The sequence below is a fragment of the Nannospalax galili genome, unplaced genomic scaffold, assembly GCF_000622305.1.
Source record: "Nannospalax galili isolate Female #2095 unplaced genomic scaffold, S.galili_v1.0 scaffold14, whole genome shotgun sequence".
Taxonomy (NCBI): domain Eukaryota; kingdom Metazoa; phylum Chordata; class Mammalia; order Rodentia; family Spalacidae; genus Nannospalax; species Nannospalax galili.
In genome coordinates, this window is record NW_008336953.1 from 2,439,397 (window position 1) to 2,460,144 (window position 20,748).

At 43.2% G+C, this 20,748-nt stretch overlaps 1 protein-coding gene across 1 annotated transcript in view; it reads left to right on the forward strand.

The window, feature by feature from the left end:
- The window catches only part of Otud1 (OTU deubiquitinase 1), a 3,190-nt gene extending 1,287 nt beyond the window's left edge, over positions 1-1,903 (forward strand). Inside the window, exon 2 of the mRNA XM_008831771.2 lies at positions 7-1,903. Coding sequence (XP_008829993.1) covers positions 7-724 — 718 coding nt within the window. The 3' untranslated portion in view covers positions 725-1,903. The remainder of the gene's footprint in view (positions 1-6) is intronic.
- Positions 1,904-20,748: the final 18,845 nt, after the last annotated feature.

Genomic DNA, 20,748 nt, shown 5'->3' on the forward strand with positions numbered 1-20,748 from the left:
CGGGAGCCCGGAGCCCGCGTGGGGCGAGGAGCGCGGCGACCCCGAGGCTGTCCCCGGGCTGGACTCTGAGGCCCCCGCGCAGCCCGCAGCCGCCCGGGACGCCGGCACCGAGGGCGCGGCCCGGACTGACCCCCGGGACGAGAAGCTCGCGCTGTACCTGGCGGAGGTGGAGCGGCAGGACAAGTACCTGCGGCAGCGGGGCAAGTACCGCTTTCACATTATCCCCGACGGCAACTGCCTGTACCGCGCCGTAAGCAAGGCCGTGTATGGCGACCAGAGCCTGCACCGCGAGCTGCGGGAGCGCACGGTGCACCACATCGCCGACCACCTGGACCACTTCAGCCCGCTCATCGAGGGCGACGTAGGCGAGTTTATCATCGCGGCGGCCCAGGACGGCGCGTGGGCCGGGTATCCGGAGTTGCTGGCCATGGGGCAGATGCTGAATGTGAATATCCACTTAACTACCGGAGGGCGGCTGGAGAGCCCCACCGTGGCCACCATGGTTCACTACCTGGGCCCCGAGGATTCGCGGAGGCCCAGTATTTGGCTCAGTTGGCTCAGCAATGGACACTATGATGCGCTGTTTGACCACTCGTACCCCAACCCGGAGTATGACAGCTGGTGCAAGCAGACGCAGGTGCAGAGGAAGCGGGATGAGGAGCTCGCCAAATCAATGGCCATCTCCCTATCCAAAATGTACATAGAACAGAATGCATGCTCCTGAGATGCTTGCAAGCCCGGGAAGTGGCCAGAGTCGCGTCGGGGTGGGGGGAGGATTCCAGAACTCTAATCAGGGTAATTGCGCTTTGAAAGTTGTGGCATACTTACTCCAGGTGGGATGCCTTAATCAGATTCTGAATGTTCTCAAAGCCGGGCACCTGGTGAAGTTTCCTGACAGCTTTGGGTGAGCCTACTGCTACGTGTCATTTGCTGTATAAAGTGAGCACTACTTAATTTGCAAGCTGATGTCTCACGGTATGAATTTGTTCATTCCCGGTAGTCTATTTTCTATCAGAATGTATTTTTGCACATTTTTAAAACTTGGTGTACTTTGAGCTATGATGTGTTCCATTTTAAGAAACGGCTTTTAAGCATAAATCCTGAGATGTACTTTATATGAAATTTATGTTGAACAGTTTGTGATTCAGTAGTTATTTTGTCGAAATACGTTTAACAGTTACTATTCCGATCGGATGTTGACACATTCATGTTTCCAGATGATTGGCCCATTCCATTTTAATGCCACCAGCGGATTTGTTGTTCGGGGAAATGTGATTTTTCTAGAAATGGTCAGTCTTCGGAGAGAAATATTCAGGGAGGGAGAACTGTGGAGTGATTTTTGTGTTTTTTTAAGGACAGTACCACATCTCTTGACTACAAGAATGCTGTTTGCTGATGGCAGGATGACGACTTTGCTCTGGCTGAGGCTGAGCAGAGTGTCCGGTGCTCTTGTTCTAGTTTGTCTATCTCTTATGAAGAAATTTAACATGGTGAGAAATCTTGTGACAAGTCCAACCTCCTGCCTTGTACAGCTTGGATTCAACTCAGACTTAAAAAGCAACAGCGTAAATTCCTGGACCCAACACTTTGATAGTTATTTTCTAGCAGGGGGTACTGTCTGAATAGTTTGTTCTTTTCAAATTCTTTCAAAAGGTAAAATAGAATTACCCTGTATTATGTAAAAATGTAAACAGCTTGTATGGTTTGCTGGGTCAAACAGTATTTCCATCCTAAAAATCTGTTGCCACTTTAACTACCTTTAGTCATATTTATTTAGTAAAGCAGTTTGTACTTTTTTATTTTGTAACATTTTGTGATTTTTTTTTGTACAAAAATGTGTTTGTACAATAGAGCAGTTCTCAGCCGATGAAATGAATGAATAAAATGTATGCTTTTACATCTTTCTGAATAGACTGATTTTTAAGTTGTGCCGTCTGGTCTGTTATAACATTTCTTAAATGTACACAGTATTTTTCATATGTGAAAATGAGGGGTTTCCCAAATTTTCACATTCCCTTTCACATAAGGGAATTAGCCCTTTCAAAGGGTAAGTCTCAATGAAACATAAAAGTGGATGACTCGAGGCTGCTCTCATTATTTCCAATTATAATTCCTATCAGACTAGCTGTACCTATTGGCTATAAACAGGGACAAGTCTAATTAAAAGTCATACTTTCAGCCGGGCGTGGTGGTCCACACCTGTAGTCCCAGCGCTTGGGAGAGGCAGGCAGGTCTCTGAGTTCAAGGCCAGCCTGGTCTACATAGTGAGTTCCTGGACAGCTGGGGCTACAGGGAGACCCTGTCTCAAAAAAACCAAAAAAAAAAAAAAAAAATTCCACTCCTTGGTATAGGTTTTACTGTGTTAGGAAGTAACTTAAGCAGTATCCTAAACGCCCCTAATCTGGTTGTCTCGAGACCTTGGGAATCTATTTTCAGAGGTGTTACCAGGTTTAGTTGAAAGGTGCTGTGTTCCCATGGGGAATGTGTCTCCTTCAGAAATCAGGCGCTGAACTTCCCATGAGATGAAAGGTCAAGAGGGCTCTGCCTTGTGGCTGAGATAAATGTTAGGAGAGGGCTGGAAGATGAAGGGCACAGAAGCCTAAAGGCCACCATCAGTAAGGAACTGACTTTCTGTAGATAGGAAACGGAGACCGTTCCTTGGACTTGGAACTGTGAGACGTTAATTTCCTTTAAAAGTCACCTGGCCTCAGGTGTTCTGATAGATAGAGCAGCACAGACTGACAACACATCTGTCTGAACTGTAATGCTGGGTATGAGGTGTATTGCAGAGTAAAAGCAGCTGCTTTGTAGTTTCTTTTCAGTGATGATGTAGAGACACGATTATGATTATAGACATCTGAGCCTGAATTTCTTCTTTAACCACATGCCTTGTAAGGATGCCATTAGCTCCCAAGGAAAGACAGCTTGTCAAAGTTTTAAATGCTAACTCTGGAGTTTTATTTACGATTTATTTATTTTGGTCTTTTTGAGACAGCCTCCATGTAGCTGAAGCTGGCCTGGAACTCTATGTAGACCAGGCTAGCCTCTATCTCACATCTGCCTGCCTCAGATTAAAGCTGTGAGCTGCCACACCTGTCCCAGAACTCTGGATTTTCAGGTAACATTTTATTCTATGACTCCACTAGTTAAATAATTTGGAAAGAAATTCAGATACTTGAATTCCACTGCTTTATTTAATGTATGAAATTTGGAGATGCTGAGAATTTACACTGGAGTGGATGACATTTCTGAAAGTGCCCATTAATCTTTTTATTGATTTAAATAAGTTTGTTGGATTCAGCTTTGTTTTCAAATTAGAATCCCTGGTCATTGATTTACACTTAGAAGAGAGGTTTTTAGATTAAAAAAAAATTTCTATCTATCTATCTATCTATCATCTATCTATCAATCATCTATCTATCTACCTATCAATCATCTATCTATTTTGTCTTTTTGAGACAGGGTCTCCCTGTAGCCCCAGCTGTCCTGGAACTCACTATGTAGACCAGGCTGGCCTTGAACTCACAAAGATCCGCCTGCCTCTGCCTCCCAAATGCTGGGATTAAAGACATGTGCCACCATACCTGGCTTATATTTTATTTTTTAACTTTAAAAAAATTTATTGAGAATTTCATACATTCATATAAGGTGTTTTGATCAAATCCATGCCCACTCCCTCCCCTCCAACTCCTCCTATATCTCCCCATCACTTTTTCCTGAACAACTTCATGTACTCTTTTTTTTTTTTTAAAAAAATGGGGATATTTTATTATTTTTATGTGTACGCATGTATTGCCTGTGTATATGTAAGTGTACCCATGTCGTACAATACCCTTGGGAGTCAGAAGAGGGCATCTGATGCCCTGGAACTGGAGTTACAGATGTTTGTTAGCCATCCTGTGGGTGCTGGGAATTGAATCCGGGTCCTCTACAAGAGCAGCCAGTGCTCTTAAGGGCTGAGCCATCTCTCTAGCCTTTGGATTGGTTCTTAAGATCAGATTACATGGAGTGTAATATTGCTGTTCAAGACAGTATTTGTATACTAGGGCAATTTTCAGCTGATCGGCTGGATGAATAAAATACTTGACATTTTTGAGAGTTCAGTGATGTCTGTAAGAACCTTTCTTATACAAACAGTATTTTTTTGTGTGTAAACATGCTGCTATGAGAAGTTTGGTTTTAGTTGTTTGCCTGAAAGTTCTGCTGAAGTCCTTCCTCTTTTCTCCTTTGATACATGGTCTCTGTATGTTATAATCCAACCAGGCCTTGAACCTCACAATGTAGACCAGGCTGACCTGGAACTCACAGAGATCTGCCTGCCTCAGCCTCTGGAGTGTTGGGACTTAAGGGGGTATGCCACCACGCCTAGCTCTTTCTGATTCTCTTTTTTTGTGTTTTTTTTTTGGAGACAGGGTCTGAAAATAAGCCCACTAATGTTTTCTGTGTTTACTAATGTAAATTAGTAAGAAAATGATTAGCTTGAGAATTTCATTAAAGTGGTACATAGATTAAAAAGTATGATACAAGTTGGGTGTGATGGCACACTGATGTAATCCTCATACTTAGAACTAAGTCTGAGGCAGGATGATGGTGAGCTTAAGGCTAGCCTCAGCTAAATGTAAGTTCCAGGCTATCCTGGGATACATAGCAAGACCCTGTTTTGGAAGAACAAAGATAACCCAGACCGCTCTGATACAAATAATTGTTTATGTGAGGTCTGTAACATGTTCCCATTTGACAGTTGCCACACACAGCCTATCCAGAATAATGTTTTTAAATTCTAGTTTTTCTATAACTGTATCAAAGAATCAGTGAGAAACCAAAATACATTTAATCTAGTTTTCTCCCCATATATAAGTAAATAGATGTGGGCTGTATTACAGTTGACTCCCTGGGTTCCACCTTAGTACCTGGCAGAGTGGGTGATCAGCAGTCATTGAATGAGGGAATAAATTGGAGGGACATAGGAGCTTTGGAAAATATTTAGTGGCCACATATGACATTAAAAATGATTTGACTCTGAAAGTACTGTGTATCATCACTGACAAAATATCTGGGTATTGTAAAGTGACATGGTCAGTTACAGAAAGACACTAAAGACTTTAGGGATCATAACCAGGACCTTAACACATGCTAAGAGCACATCCTACCAATGAGCTCCAGCTCTAGCCCTGAAGTATTAAATTCTATAATCAACAAAATTAGAATTATCTTTCAAACATCTTGAGAAATTGAACCAAGAGAAGTTATTTAAATACAGAACTTGAGTTAATCTGAACTGATTAAGGTGTTGCTTTGCTCAAGGGTCTTGACCTCGCTTGCTGTAGTCCAGACTAGCAGTTACGAGTTCCTCTGTTTCCTCTGTGTAGCTTGGTTGAGAATGAAATGTTGGACACATTTCAAGCATGCTTTCAGGAAGCTGTGTTCAGTAGCACTGACAGCACGCTTGTGCCATTGATCAGTGGGGCCAGGGCAAGTGGTATGAATCATATCAAAACAGTCTACCAGAGGAGAACCAGCTGTATTTCCTCTGCTGTAAACTGGGTCACTAACAATTGTTCTCTGAACAAAAAGGTCATAGAGATAATTCACTGTTATCAGGTGACTCTTAGTAAAACCTTTTTTAAACCTTTTTCACAATTGAGTTTTCTGAATACATGGTTGATTTATGAAATCATTTCATAAATGGTGTAAAATATAAGACAAAAACTAATTGCTTTAGATGGAATTCTTTAAGCATTACTCCAGGTGCCATTGTAAAATAACTGAAATAGACTAACCTTCCATAATGCCCTAGGGCTCTCCTGCTGGAATGGGTCCCTTTGTGTGAGGCACCAAGGCTCCGCAGAGTGGCTCCTGCTGCTTCAGGGACTTGTACCTGCAGTTTTCTTCTCTGTCTTCGCACGGTCTGATTTCTCATCGTTGTCATTTTCTGGTCCTGATTCCCCCATTTTGATGGCTTATGTGGCTGTTGGTTCCAACACACACACTCAGCAGAAACAATTCTAAAATAACAAGACATTGCTTTATAGTTTTTCTAATTTGGAACTGGGAGACTCTGCTATGACTAATGTTCTTCTTTAAAAAAAATTCTATTATTTTTATTCTATGTGTATTTGTGTATTGTCTGAGTGTAGGTAAGTGCACCCGTGTCGTGCAATGCCCTTGGAAGACAGAAGAGGCTGTCAGATCCCCTGGAACCGGAGTTACAGTTGTTAGCTGAATGTAGGTTCCAGGATTCGAACCTGGGTCTTCTTCAAGAACAGCTAGTGTTCTTAACCACTGAGCCATCTCTCCAGCCCCATGAGTAATGTTCTTAAGCTTTAGATTTGATCAACCAGAGAGCTTTTCCTCCTGTCTTTACCTTCTTTTTTGGTATCTGTTGGTGGCATCATGGATTTGTCCAATTAAGGGGACTCTAAATGTGTGCAGTGTTATATTTAAATATCAAACATACATGGGTTGGCTACACTAATCCTCAAAATGAGAGCTGATTTGTCATTGCCTAGTTAATATTTCCTTCCTCTCTAGCAGATGTAATAATTCATAGACCATTCCTGCCATTGTCTCCCTTTGGTTGATGCATTTTTTTGTGTTTAGTTTACTGGTCCACTAAACTGTGATCATTATGAAGTGACCAACTATCAGTCTTCACTGAAGACTGCATTGCAGAGTATACAGACACACCCGCACAAGACACGCCCACACTGTGCCCTTTTGAATTTACTACCTTGTTAATGGGTGTGAATTATGTCTGTAACAGAAATAAACGAGTCTTCCATATCCTATCCTTCTCTGACCATGAGAGTAAACTACTCTTTCTATTGATTGGAATGATTGAATTGGTACAGTACACACTGTGCATTAATATACTGACAGAATGTAAACAATGGCTATTTGAGAAAGAATGGATTTGTTCCAGGGGTGCGTGTGCATTTAACATTTTAAGGCAATCAAAGTAGAAAATACATGTGTGCATGGGTGTACACACACAAACACACACGCTCACACACACACTGTGTTTTATTCTTCGAGCCAGACTGAGTTTGATCTGCACTGGGGATGCCAGGGTTGAAAGTGTGTCCACATAGCTCCAGTGATGTATCTTGAAGCTTTGGTTAAGTCTCAACAGATGGTCCACTTGGATTTGAAGCCCCTGCTTAAAGAATTTTAGGGATAAGTAATGTTGCATTTTTTAGCTTATCAAGGCCCCAGTGACGATGGTGTGCACAGGAGGTAATTGTGAAGGTAGCTGCTCGCACTGGGTCATGTAACACCTGGGCAGCCAGTCTGTAAAATCAACTCAAAGGAGGCTTTCATCTCTGATGACAAACAGGAAGCATTCTCACTTGGGTTTCTCGCAGTGAAATATGAGCGGTCCCGGTGATGTAATAAGGATGAAAGCAGCAGGAAATGCCCCATCTGAGTGGAAGGAGTGGAAGAATACAGCAGGAAGTTCTCATGCAGCAGTCAGGACTACCCTAGCCTGCTTTCTGAAAAGAGCTCTCTAGAGCTGGAGGGAGCAATCATTAATGACATTTTTTACTCTAAGCAGTGCTCATCTCTGTAAAACAGAGCACGTGTGCCCGAAACAGAAACCTCAGTGATAGCTTACAGAGTTCTAGGCCAAAGAAGAGAGATTTAAGATGCATGTTGAATTTTTTAATATAAACCAATTCCCTGACATTTTTTACCTATCCATTTTCTTGATAGTGGTTGTTGGCAGATGCTGGTGTATCACAGACTAGCACTTTGCCAAGAGCTGACTTTTGATTTAGAAGGCAACTTAACCCTACAAGAATAGACAGCCAGTTCTATTAGTTAGGCCAAGCTGCTGTAACACAAAGTTTATTTCTCTCTTAACAGTTCCAAAGGAAACAGTTTGGGTTGGCAGGCAGCTCTGCTCACTAGGGTTATTGCCAGTGCCATGATGTAACCATAATGTAAGTTGTGTCACCACCAAGCCTAACATCTAGCTGCTGAGAGAGACTGAAGGCTCACAAGCCAAGATGGCGCCCTTCACTCCTTCCCCTTCGAAGGAACCCACCACCAACAGAATGTTATGCCTGAAGTGCGTGCAAGAGTGGGGTGTTGCCTAAGAAGGGTAAATGCATTTTGGTGGAAAATAGTGATTTTTCAAAATTCATACTTTGTAGCTTCGAGTTTAAGCATCTTTAAGAAGAAAGATGTAGAACCGTGAAATATCTTAGAACAAAGTAAAGAGAAGTTATTTCCCATGATAAAGATAAGGGACTGAAATTAATTGGTACTGTAATTGAGAATTCCTTCTCCACTGTAGCAGTCGCATGTTAGGTATATACGCATAAGACCTTCTATATTTTTGGACTCTTTTCCAGTTTCCTTCAATTCTTAATTGTTCTTTGGTGTTTTTATCAGAAATCACTTGAAAATCTGTGTTCAGTGCAAGTCCTGCATTTCTTTAGAAAGAACAATATAGAAACTTTTTCCTTTTTAGGCTTTTTACAGATTTTGCTTCTTTAGACTATTCCTGGTTTTACTTTTTATTTCCTAATTGTGTGATTTTTCCTTTAGAAGAGTTGTATGTAGTCTGCTTTGCTTAAAATTAGGAGATTTTGTTAATATTTGTGAATTCACTCATTTTACCACACTGTTTACTAAGTTATTAAAACTGAAAACAAAAAAAGATTAGGACTCCATTCCACATCCTCAAAAAGATGGGGGGAGGGCATAGTGGCTATTCAGTGGGCAAGAGGCTAAATGTAAGGGTTATACTTAGGATTTACTTTTAAGACTAGTCCTCCTAAATCTAAATGAAATATAGTAGAAATCATTGCCAGGCATGGTGCACACCTTTAATCTCAGCCCTCAGGAGGCAGAGGCAGAGGCATGTGGATCTCTGTGAGTTAGAGGCCAGCCTGGTCTACATAGCAGGTTCCAGGCTAGCTGGAGCTATAGAAGACTTTATCTCAAAAGAAAAAAAAAGAAAGGGTCAGCACAGCACAGACCAAGATAAAAGGGCCAGCACCACACAGAGCGAGGGAAAAGTAATCCACCCTGAGTCACTCAAGTTCTAGGGAGTAGAAAGGGGCCTCCCAGTGGAGTCAGGGCAGCACTTCCTTAGCAGACATTAATGAAAAGTAGTTGATACAAAGAAAGTGGTAACTATATAATAGTTGGGTAGCAGTGTGTGGTGACAGTAAAGGGTCTGCATGAAGCCTAGAGACCAGAAAGCCAAGTATAGTCCATTGGTTGGCATGCCTTGTTTAGGTTGGGTGTTCTGTTTGGATCTTAAATGTTGCGCAGAGGCTCATGTGCTCAACAGTTGGTTTCCAGCCTGTAATACTAGTAGAAGGTGACAGATAGGTAGGACCTTGTAAGAAGGTAGGTCATCGGAGCATATCTTTGAAGGGGATGTTGGGACCCTGGCCCCTTCCTGTTCTGCTTCCCAACTGCCACCATGTTCTGCCTCTCTCTATAGGCCCCCAAACAGTAGAGTGAACCAGCCAGGGACCAAAACCTCTGAAGCTATAAGCCAAAATAAACCTTTGTTTTAAGTTGTTTTTCTCAGATATTTTATTATGTGACTGAAAGCTGACCCTCACATCAGGTCAGAAGGCACCAAGGGCCAGATACACTAATACACTGACAATTTTAGAAAACACTTTTTTGGAAATAGGAAAGAAAGATTCAGCAAATATTGCCCAGAATATAAGCACTGTGTGCAATGCTGTGTAAGCACGCAGGCTGTATGGTAATAGGTTTTTAATAATTAGGCTCACAATTACTATTTTTTTTTTTTTTCCTGATGAGCAACTTCTTGGAGTCAAGTTGGCTAGAGTTCAAATTGTGGCCAAAGCACCACATGTATGACCTTAGGTAAATTAGGCAACCTCTTTATTTAATCATTTGTGTAATGGAACTAGTTATTGTATCCATTTCAGATGCTGCTGTGGCATTCTAAGTAACATAATGTCTATATTTTAATAATAGAGAATAGAATTAGTATATGGGGAGACTGCGCTCTCTCTGGGTGCAGGGTGCGCTCACTCCCTGTGGATCCGCAGACGATCCAGACGATCCGATCTGCAGGCTTCTCTGGGAAGCTGCGGCTCCGGGAGCGGCAGGTGCCCTGCAGGCCCCGTGTCTCTGGAGCTTCCTCTGCTACTGGAGCATTGTCCAGCCGGATCCACAGACTTCTCTGGGAAGCTGCGGCTCCGGGAGCAGCGGGTGCCCTGCAGGCTTTCCCGGTGGCTCGGGCCCCATGTCTCTGGAGCTTCCTCTGCTACTGGAGCATTGTCCAGCCAGAATCCCATCTCTATTCCACCCGTGTACTCTTCCTCAGGATGCGAGGCTCCTGGCCACTGAGCCACGCAGGGAAGGAGTACAGAGACTGCAAAAGCTAGTGTTCGTGGGTCGGTAACGGAGAGTGCTGCCCTCCAGGGGAATCAGGTCGCCGCTAAACAAGCCTTAAGGCTCGGTTCAGTCTGTGCTTACAGCTTTATTGTCTGTAGGACCCAATCTCTGGGACCCAGTCTCTGACCCGATCTCTCGTGCCCAATCTCCCATGCCCAATATCCCACTATTAAGAGAAGACTAGCATATTTTATACCATGGGGGTATTGGTAAAAGCTTTGGGTGTTAGATGCTCTGTGAGATATTCTATTTACATGTGGAAGTGGTTTTCTGCCACACTGCTAGACTTCTGGCCACCTGTAAAAATTACTGAAAGGAGCCCGCAGCACATAACCCGAGCTGCATGAGCTGTCCAGTGTGAAGGGGCTTCCACTTTGCATAACAGAGATCTCCCAACATTAGTATTTAGTGAGTTTCTCATCTATGTAATTATTGTCTTTAGAATCACAAGATTGAAATTCACAGGAATTTTGAAGAGTAAAAAATGACTTTCAATCAAGATTCCTTGGCTCCGCTATGCATAAAGTTGACATAGATTAACAGGAAAACATTTTAATTATGTATGCATTCATGGGAGTCCTACCTATATCACAGAAGGGACAGATGAAGTTACATCCTGTCCCAAGCTGTGGGAAGGAATGGGGATTTGAGGCCTTTTGGGAGTTGAGGACACTCAGGGAAAGGAAAGAATGGAAATGCATGATGACTAAAGGTTGTCTGAGAATACTGCTTAGCGGGCTAGAGAAATGGCTCAGCAGTCAGGAGCACTTGCTGCTTTTACAGAAGACCCGGGTTTTGTTCCCAGCACCCAGAGAAGGTGGCTCATGACTGCTTGCATCTCCAATTCCAGGGGGTGTGATGCCTTCTGGTCTCCAAGGGACCAGCATGCACATGTTACACATACAGACAGACACATATACACATAAAATAAAAAGAAAGTTTTTTTGATTTGTTTTTTTTTAAAGCCCTTGGGAGACTAGATAATTGTCTGGGCACAGTGTAACTTCTAGGGCCCTTTCCCATGATCCAAGTTCATCCACTGTGGTTGATAAAGTTTTCAGGGAAGGGACTCATGAAAATGATTTCCTTCCAGAGGATCCAATTTTAGGCAGATAAGAAGAGTTCAGAGAATGCATGTGAAGCATCCACTCCTCCCAAGTGCCCTCTGTTCAAAGCATCTTATTTTGAATAGTGCATTCTAAAAATGATCATTGGTCTTAAATGCCAGACAAAGCAACAGACTTTCATTCTTTATGTCTGCAATAAAAGCCACTTTATTTAAAATAAGTAAACCAACTACATGTCCTGATTTTTGAGATTTCAGAGGTTAATGAAAAACTTTCCAAATTTCGTGAATCCTATTTTCTCCCTCACAAGCTTTTGTAAAAATAATACAGGTGTTGATAGAGTCTGAAGTCCACACTGCTCACTGCTGTGCCAAAAACCTGGGAGAGAGAAATTGGTTGAGGAAACAGGTTTATTCAAGGCCAACCCTGAAGGAGAGGTACCTCCATCTCAGGTCTCTAGCTCTGGGGCTCTACCAGTGCAAAGGACTTTGATGGGGCCCACAGGGATTACACTGAGGCTGGGGGTGGTGTGGTGCTTTGAATGAGCAATGTCCCTCATAGGCTCAAGTATTTATAGTCAGCTGGTGGCGCTGTTTGGGAAGGATCATAGAACCTTTAGGAGGAAGCGTGTCACAGGGGGTAGCTGAGAGTCATGGTCCCTCCACTTCCGGTTTCCTCTCTGCTTGGTATTTACCATTGAAAAGGTGGTCTGAGCTTTCAGCTCCCATGTCTGCTGCTTGCAGCCACTACCCTGCAGTGATGGGTTCTTATCCCTCTGAGACCCGTAAGCCACAGTAGACTCTTCTTTTTATAAGTTTTGCAACTTCTTTTCAGATAAAAACATTACTTTTGTCCAAGTTAATTCATATGAACAAGAGGGAGGGGTAGTACAGAGAACGCCTTATGAAAGAATGGATTAGGGAAAGGACTAGTAAAGAAGATAAAAAACTTTAAGTCCCCAAGTCACCTCCCATCTGAATTCTCTAGCAGGATAACCAACTTAACAACTTAGTTCTGGACATTTTTGGTACTTGTACATTTACAGTCCAAGTATGTTCTTTTTACCTGCAACACTGTACTCTCCCGACACAGCTTCACTCCGTTTCCACGGTGGTGTTGCGTGGGACTGTCCTCCAATCAGCAAGCTTGTTTAGGATCAACTGCTGTTGCTCAGCAAGAAAGGAGGGACAGGAAGAGTCAACCACTCCTCCCAACCAACCAGTTGGCCCAAGTTTACGAGGGGGAGGGACTAAGGGTAGATAAGTGGCTGAAACCATAGGGAGGGTCTCTAGCCCTTTGGTGTGGCTGTGGGGAGGTCACATTCACACCTGAATAGAGACTCTCCAGTGAAGCCTTGGTGGGGGGAGTAAGTAAACCCTCACCCACTGCTCTGTAAGTAAGCTCAATAAACTCACTGGTTTCCCAGACTGAAGTTTGGCAAAACTTTACCTCAGGTTGTCATAGGGATCAGGGGAGGAGGGGGCCTGACATTCTGCTTCTCAGAAGGAATTTTAGCTACACATGCCGCACAGGTTAGTATCTCTTCTGGCCTCTTTGCTGAGTTGGGGCAAAGTTGGAAAATTCTGGAATGGAAAGCCTGGACATGATAGGTAGACTATGTGCAGGTGAGGACAGGGTCTGAAGAGAAATGCCGCCCTGTAGTAGGGTAACTGGAACCTAAGGGAAGGCTTCTCCAACAAGGATTAGGGACCAGTGGAAGACACAAGGAGAGGAGGGCGGCAAGAGACAGTTTCAAATGAATTCCAGGTGTTGGCAGTTACGTTTCCTCTGAAGATGATGCTGAAATAGGGACATCAAGGTTTGACAGCGTGTGTTATGCTTTATTTTAAATCAGGAAGTTTAAAGTGTTTCCCTACTGATTGACAGTGGCTTCCAGGAACCCTGTTTTGAGAAAAGGTACTGTGCAGAATCTCTAGAAGAGCCCCTTATGGCTATACCTTAATAAAAGCAGCCTGACTTTAACATCCATTTTAAGGCCAAGAGGGAAACCCAAATGGCTGGGCAACTGTTACTTCAGAATTCTCTAGGGAACTGAGCTTTAGAACAAGGGCCCTGATTTTAATTGAAACTGTATATCTAGCATAAAATGGGAAAGTAGAAATGAAGTTGTCTTATCAAAGGATTATGTCCCTTCCGACCCGTATTGATCTAGCACACACAACATGATTATTTGCAACGATTATTTGCAATAGAAACGGGATAATCTTCATATATTTGTTGCTTTCAGCAAATAATTGACTCACTTTTTGTAGCACCCTTGACACTCACCTTGTACACAGGCCCATCTATACATTATTTTAGGTCCAGGGCAAGGAAGGGCCAAGAGGAATTAGAGCTGGGTTTAGAGCACCCATTGCTTTTAACTACTGAGCCATCTCTCCAGCCCGAGAGGTTCCTTTTGTTTGTTTGTTTGTTTTTTATTAAAGGAAGAGACTCTCAGAGGATCCTCAGCAAAAGAACTGAAAGTCCTGAGAAGCCCCTTCTCCAGACTGTGCCTCCCTCTGAGGATCAGCAGTGAGTCTTGAGGCAGTCATAACATCTCAGAAACAAATGAGAGGGTAAAATGACCAAAAAGGAAACAGCAAGTGGAAGGGAAAGAGAAAGTCAGCAGAAGAGAACATAGGGAGTCGGGGAAACCTAGAGGAAGGAAAAAAGCAAACACACCCACAACGGACATCTCCAGAAAGATTAGAGAAGGTCTTGGTTCCTGGAGAACAGAGTGCTATTTTTAAGACAGAGCTAAGTTAAAAATAGCATAGCTGAAGTTAAATATTCAGTAGAAAACTGGATGATAAAGTGGAGGAAAGTAGAATGAGCAGTCATGGAATGTAAAATGAGACAAAAACGGAAAATGAAGAGGTCGGTCCAGAAGGCCGACATTTGACTATTCTGTTCCTGAAATAGAACAAGACACCAGCTGACAGGAAAGATTAGGACAAAGATTTCCCAGAACTCACTGAAAGTTTTTCTAGACAGCAAGTTCCCACAGCGTCCACAGGGCTGTTTTGGACAGCCGTGTGTATTTTGTCTGTGAACTTAGATGATACGTACCCCTGAAGTGATGCAGGGTGCAACCTGTGCAGCCCAACAAATGCAAATGAATTTGACTAGAATTGTCTGTTTTGTTCTCTTTCTCTTAACAGTATGTATGTCTGTGGAGGATGCTGGATGACCTCTGTCACTCTCTGTCTTAGTCTCTTGTGACAGGGTCTCTCACTGAACTTTAAACTTGCTGTTTTCAGCTTGCTGGTTTTTTGGTAATTGTCCTACCCACCCCCCAACCTGCCACACCCATACCAGAGTTACAGGTGCATGGGGCTACACCTGGTGCTGGGAATCTGAACTCGGGTCTTCATGTTTGCATAGCAAGAACTTACTGAGTCATCGCTCCAGCTTCTTGACTATTTCAAAGTAGAGGGTGCTAAGAGTCTCAAAGCCTCCAAAGAGGAGAAATAAGTTGTACCCAGAGCCTTCAGACAAAGCACAGTATCACAATTGCTATCGTTGAGAGTTCAAATGTCCTCCAAAGCTGTGTGTTGACCCCTTAGTCCCCAGCGGGACTCTATGGGAAGATGATGGAAATCATAAGAACCGGGTACTAGAGGGAGTTTTTCTGATCTTTGGGGGGTCTTCACATAGAGGAAATTGTGGGACCCTGCTCACTTTATCTTCCATTCCCAATCATGGGCTTGCCAACTTGTCCAAAAGTAACAAGGCCGATTGAACCCTCTAAGACGTGATCCAAAATAAAGCTTTCCTCTTTTTTTAAAAAAAAAGTTTTTTGGCCAGGCATGGTGGCACATGCCTATAATCCCAGCACTCAGGAGGCAGAGGCAGGCAGATCTCTGTGAAGTTCAAGGCCAGCCTGGTCTACATAGTGAGTTCCAGGACAGCTGGGGCTACAGGGAGACCCTGTCTCAAAAAGACAAAAAAAAAAAAAAAAAAAGTTTTTTGGTTGATTTCTATTTTACGTGTATGGGTGCTATGCCTGCATGTATGTAAGTGCATTGGTGTCATGCACTGACCACAGAGGACAGAAGAGGGCATTGGATCCCCTGGAACTGGAGTTATGGACAGTTGTTAGCCACAATGTTGGTGCTGGGATTCAAACCCAGGTCCTTTAGGAAGAACAGCTAGTGCTCTTAACCTCTGGGCTATCTCACCAACCCCAGGCTTTCCTCTTTATAAATTGATGATCTCAGGCATTTTGCCACAGTAAATAGAAAGCTAAGATAGCAGAAAGAATAGCAAGATCACGGGATGCTGCCTTGCAAATTCTGATGAAGACTAAATCCCAACACGAAATTCTATGTTCCTATCCCATTTAGTATCGTAATATAAACTTATCAGACTCTAGGTTAAAGCTGATAATAAAATAAATGATTTCAGATTTAGATTGCTTATGGGCTTTTCTGGTGAGCCAGAGAATACAGGTGTGTGTGGCACACTGCCAGGTTCTCAACCCTAAGACCGTTGTGAGGACTGCCAGGGTGCCAATATCGTCCAGACCTCATCAAGCACAGGTAGACCTGACAGTCGTGATAAAGGCCCACACTCAACCACTCCTCTCCTCCAGAGGCTGCCCAGCTACATTCCTCAGTCACCACACAGAGGCACTCAGCAAACAGCTGCTTCATTACGCTGTTTACTCCTGTGGTTGTGCACAGGTTGTGCTATTGGGAGACTTTAAGCGACAGCTTCCGCTCTAACCCCAGCTTCAGAACAGCATGTTCTCAGCTCTACCTTGAAAGTGTGAGGCTTAACATGTGAGACATTTATGAACAAAAGGATGATTAAAAGACATTTCCTACAGCCATCGTATTGTTGAGTGTGGCTAGTATAGTAAATTTATTTGAAGAACTTGACTTATAATTTCTCAGTTTGCATACATACACTGATTTCACACAACAACCAAATTCCCTAAGGACATGATTCTCAGAGCACATGCCCACCCGTAAGTAATGTGAAAGTGTAAATATACATGGAGAATGCAAGACGGTTAAATTCTTATCATCCAGAATTGAAAACAGAATTGGGCTGGTGAGACGGCTCAGTGGATGAAAGTGCTTGCCACCAAACTGGATGACCTGAGTTTAACCCCCAGGACCCAACTCTGGCAAGTTGTCCTCTACCCTTCACACATGTCCTGTGGACCCTATACATCCACATACATCCATTCACACAAACACACAAGTAAATATTTAAAAAAAAAAACACAATGTCTAAAAGTGAAAACCAAGAATTTTAATATTTAAAAAAATATTTTATTATTTTTATTTTATGTGTTTGAGTGTATTACCTGCACATATGTGAGTGCACCTGTATCATGCAATGCCTCGGAGGTCAGAAGAGGGCTTGGGATTCCCTTGGAACTGGAGTTAAGGATGGTTTGTAGCCACTATGTGGGTGCTGGGAATAGAACCCGGGTCCTCTGTAAGAGCAGTCAGTGCTCTTAACCGCTGAGCCATCTCTCCAGGCCAAGAATTTTAATATTTCTATAAAATGTATATTATATATTCACACTAAATTGCATTTATATTCATAATAACACATAAAATATTAACTCACATAACTATATAACAGTAAGGTCAGCATATTAATTAAAATGTGGAGCCAAATACCAGACTAAAGACTACAGGCATGGGGCTGGAGAGATGACTCAGTGGTTCAGAGCACTGGCTGCTCTTGCAGAGGACCCAATTTCAGTTCCCAGCACTCACATAGTGATTCACAACCTTCTGTAACTCCAGTACTAGGGAATTCAATGCCCTCTTCTGGCCTCCATGGGCACTGCAGGCACAGGTACACTTGCACACAACCAGGCAAAACACTCATACACATAAAGTAAAAATAAACAAGATTTTAAAAGGTATACAGGCATAGACCTAGTCTCTAGGGAAAGAGAGAGTGAATTGGGAATGGCTGGGGTTTTTTAATTGTTTATTTTTAATTTTATGCATTAAATTTGTTTTTTGCCTGCATGTTAATGAACGTGTGCATGCAATGCCTGCAGAGGTGAGAAGAGTGCCTCATATCTCCCTGGAACTGGAGTTAAGGACGATTGTTAGCCCCCATGTGGGTGCTGGGCTCCAAACCTGGGTCCTCTGAAAGAGCAGCCCATATTCTTACCTCTGAGCCATCTTGCCAGCCCAAGGAATTGTTATTTTTCATTTTAAGCTGTGTTGTGCTCTTTGACTTTAAAAATTTGAATATACACAACTTGATAATATAAAATTACAGTGTAAAAATAGATGACAGATTCTTGCAAGCTTTGTTTCCCAGATTTTAGCTCAGTGTTCTTCCTAATGCTATGGTACAGTGATAAAGACCTTAATTCTTGTAATAGCATGTAATGCTTTAAGTGGCAAAACTGAGACATTCACCTGTGGCAAGAGGGAGAGCAGTGAGGTAAGTCATGTTCCATCTGTATTTAAGCACAGTTAGATTCAGATCTCCGCTGTGCAGATCAAAAAGTAGGCTCAGGGTATGGAAGTAATTGAAACTTAAAGAAGAAATGGAAGAAAAAGACCAGCATCCACAGCAGGTTGTTCATTCCTTGCAAGTGTAATTATGTTCCTGCAATGGTAGCAACTAGTTAATCACTGAGAACTGATGGGTGGAAAATTCCTACCCCTTACACAACACATGTATTCAGGTCACTGGTGTGCTTTCAGATTGGTCAAAAGACAAGTCCTGGGGCTAAAGAGATGGTTCAGCAGTTAAGAGCACTGGCTGCTCTTACAGAAGACCCAGGTTCAAATCCCAGCACCCACATAGTGGTTAACAGCTGTCTGTAACTCTAGTTCCAGGGGAATCCAACACCCACTTCTGACATCTGTGGGTGTCCTAGTTTATTTCTCCATTGCTGTGACAAAACACTGACTAATACCAACTTGGGGAGGAAAGGGTTTATTTAGCTTACACATCCCCGGTCACAGTTCATCCTGGAGCCCAAGGTAGGAATTCAGGGCAGGAACCTGGAGGCAGGAGCTGGAGCACAGGCCATGGAGGAATGCTGCTTACTGGCTTGCTCCCCTGGCCCCTGCTCAGCCTGCTTTCTTATGCAACACAGGCCCACCTGCCCAGGGGTGGCACCTCCCATAGTGGGCTGGGCCCTCCCACATCACTCAACAATCAAGAAGATGCCATAGACATGGCCACAGGCCAGTTCAATGGAGGCAATTCCCCAATTGAGGCTCCCTCAACCCAGGTGTGTCAAGTTGACACTAAAACAATCCAGCACAGTGGGCATTGTATAACACAGGTATGCTTGCATAAATGCAGGCAATACACTCATACACATAAAATAAAAATAATAAGATATTTTAAAAGATAAATCCTATAGTGCACCAAAGAACACTTCTTTTAAAAAATATGTACATGAGTGTTTTGCCTGTATGTATAGAAGTGCACCATGTGCATGCAATGTCCATGGAAGCCAGAAGAAGGCATTGTATAACACAGGTATGCTTGCATAAATGCAGGCAATACACTCATACACATAAAATAAAAATAATAAGATATTTTAAAAGATAAATCCTATAGTGCACCAAAGAACACTTCTTTTAAAAAATATGTACATGAGTGTTTTGCCTGTATGTATAGAAGTGCACCATGTGCATGCAATGTCCATGGAAGCCAGAAGAAGGTGTCAGACACTCTGGAACTGGAGTTACGGATGTTTGTTAGCCTCCACGTGGGTTCTGGGAACTGAACCCAGGTCCTCTGCAAGAGCAACTGCTGCTCTTAACCACTGAGCCATCTCCCTAGCCCCTAAAGAGCACTTCTTGTGCAGTAATACTTGCATAGTAATGCAAAAAAGATTTGCGTAGATGGACTGAGGCTACATTATAAAAGGCATTAATAGGGAGGAGTTTGAATCTGATGTGTTAAAAATGGTGACTTTAGAACAAGGAAGTGATTTTTGTTGGTGTATTCTTGGTTTCAAAATATAACTGGGACTTTTATTGTAGAATTAAATGTATCAATAAATACAAGTATCTTAAATTTTTTGTTACTTTTGTTTTCATTTGATTTTTGAGACAGGTTCTCCCTGTAGCCCCAGTTGGCCTGGAACTTACTACTTTGTAGACCAGGCTGGTCTTGATCTCACAGAGATATCCCCCCGCCTCCGTAGTGCTGGGATTAAAGGCATGTGCCAGTACATCCTGCAAGTGTATTACTTTTGTCATAGCTATGACAGAATTCCTGAAAGAAGCAACTTAAGAAAGAAAGGATTCATTTTGGTTCATGACCTAAGAGAGTGGACCATCGTGGTCGGGAAGGCATGGCCGCGGAAGGGCCCATAGCTGGGAGAGCTGGGAACACTACCCAGCTGTTTAAATAGTAAGGCGGTCAGGAAACTGCTGGGGTGGGAACCAGGGTCCAGCTGTAACCCATAAGGCCCTCAGCAACCCAGCGACTAAGTTCCTCTCCATAGGCCCCACCTCCTAAAAGTTCCACAGCCTCCCCAAACAGCACCTCAAGCCGGAAACCCAGCATTCAAACACAGAAGCGGTGCTGTGTCTGATATCCACACCTTAACAGTAGCACTGACTGCGGTGGTCCTGCAGAAAACGAAATCAGATCTGGGAGGCCATGATCTTACTGAACCATGTGAATCTTTCTGAACTTTGGTTTCTTCGTCATTTAAATGGGTCAAAGATGGCAGATGCCTTTGGGTTTCCCAATTCTGTCACTCCCTTTCTGTGGAAATTTCTCATTGCCTTTATCCATGATGATCAATCAATGAGAAGTCATAAACAGCCGCTGCAGAGGGCACTGTGCACCTGGGTACACATCCAGACGCTGCAGGATCGGCAGTTTTCCTTCTGGAACATTGGCACCTTTGTGGACCAGGGGTAGTAACATCTGAATTTAAGAGACCACATGTGTAATTTATTCCACAAAGTTCCAGAGGAGCAGAACAAGAAGCTGGTTCTCAGAGAGGGATGAAGTAGATGTGCTGAGAGACTGAGATGGAGGAGGGAGAAAAAACATCCCAAGAGTTTCATTTCTCAGCCTTGGCTCCTTTTTAAGACCCAGCTGGCTTCCTGCAGAAGTTTCTATTACTTGCCAGTCAACAGTCTCAATTTATACCGTATAGAAACAGCTATTTGGGCAGCCTTCACACGTCCCCACGTTGGTTGGGTCCACCTCTGACTTGGACACTGGTCCTTGCTCTGCAGTGATCCCAGCCATCACCTCATCTTCCCACCAGGTTGCCTCTGTGGTGAGGCTGCAGTGTGGTACCCACCACGCCCAT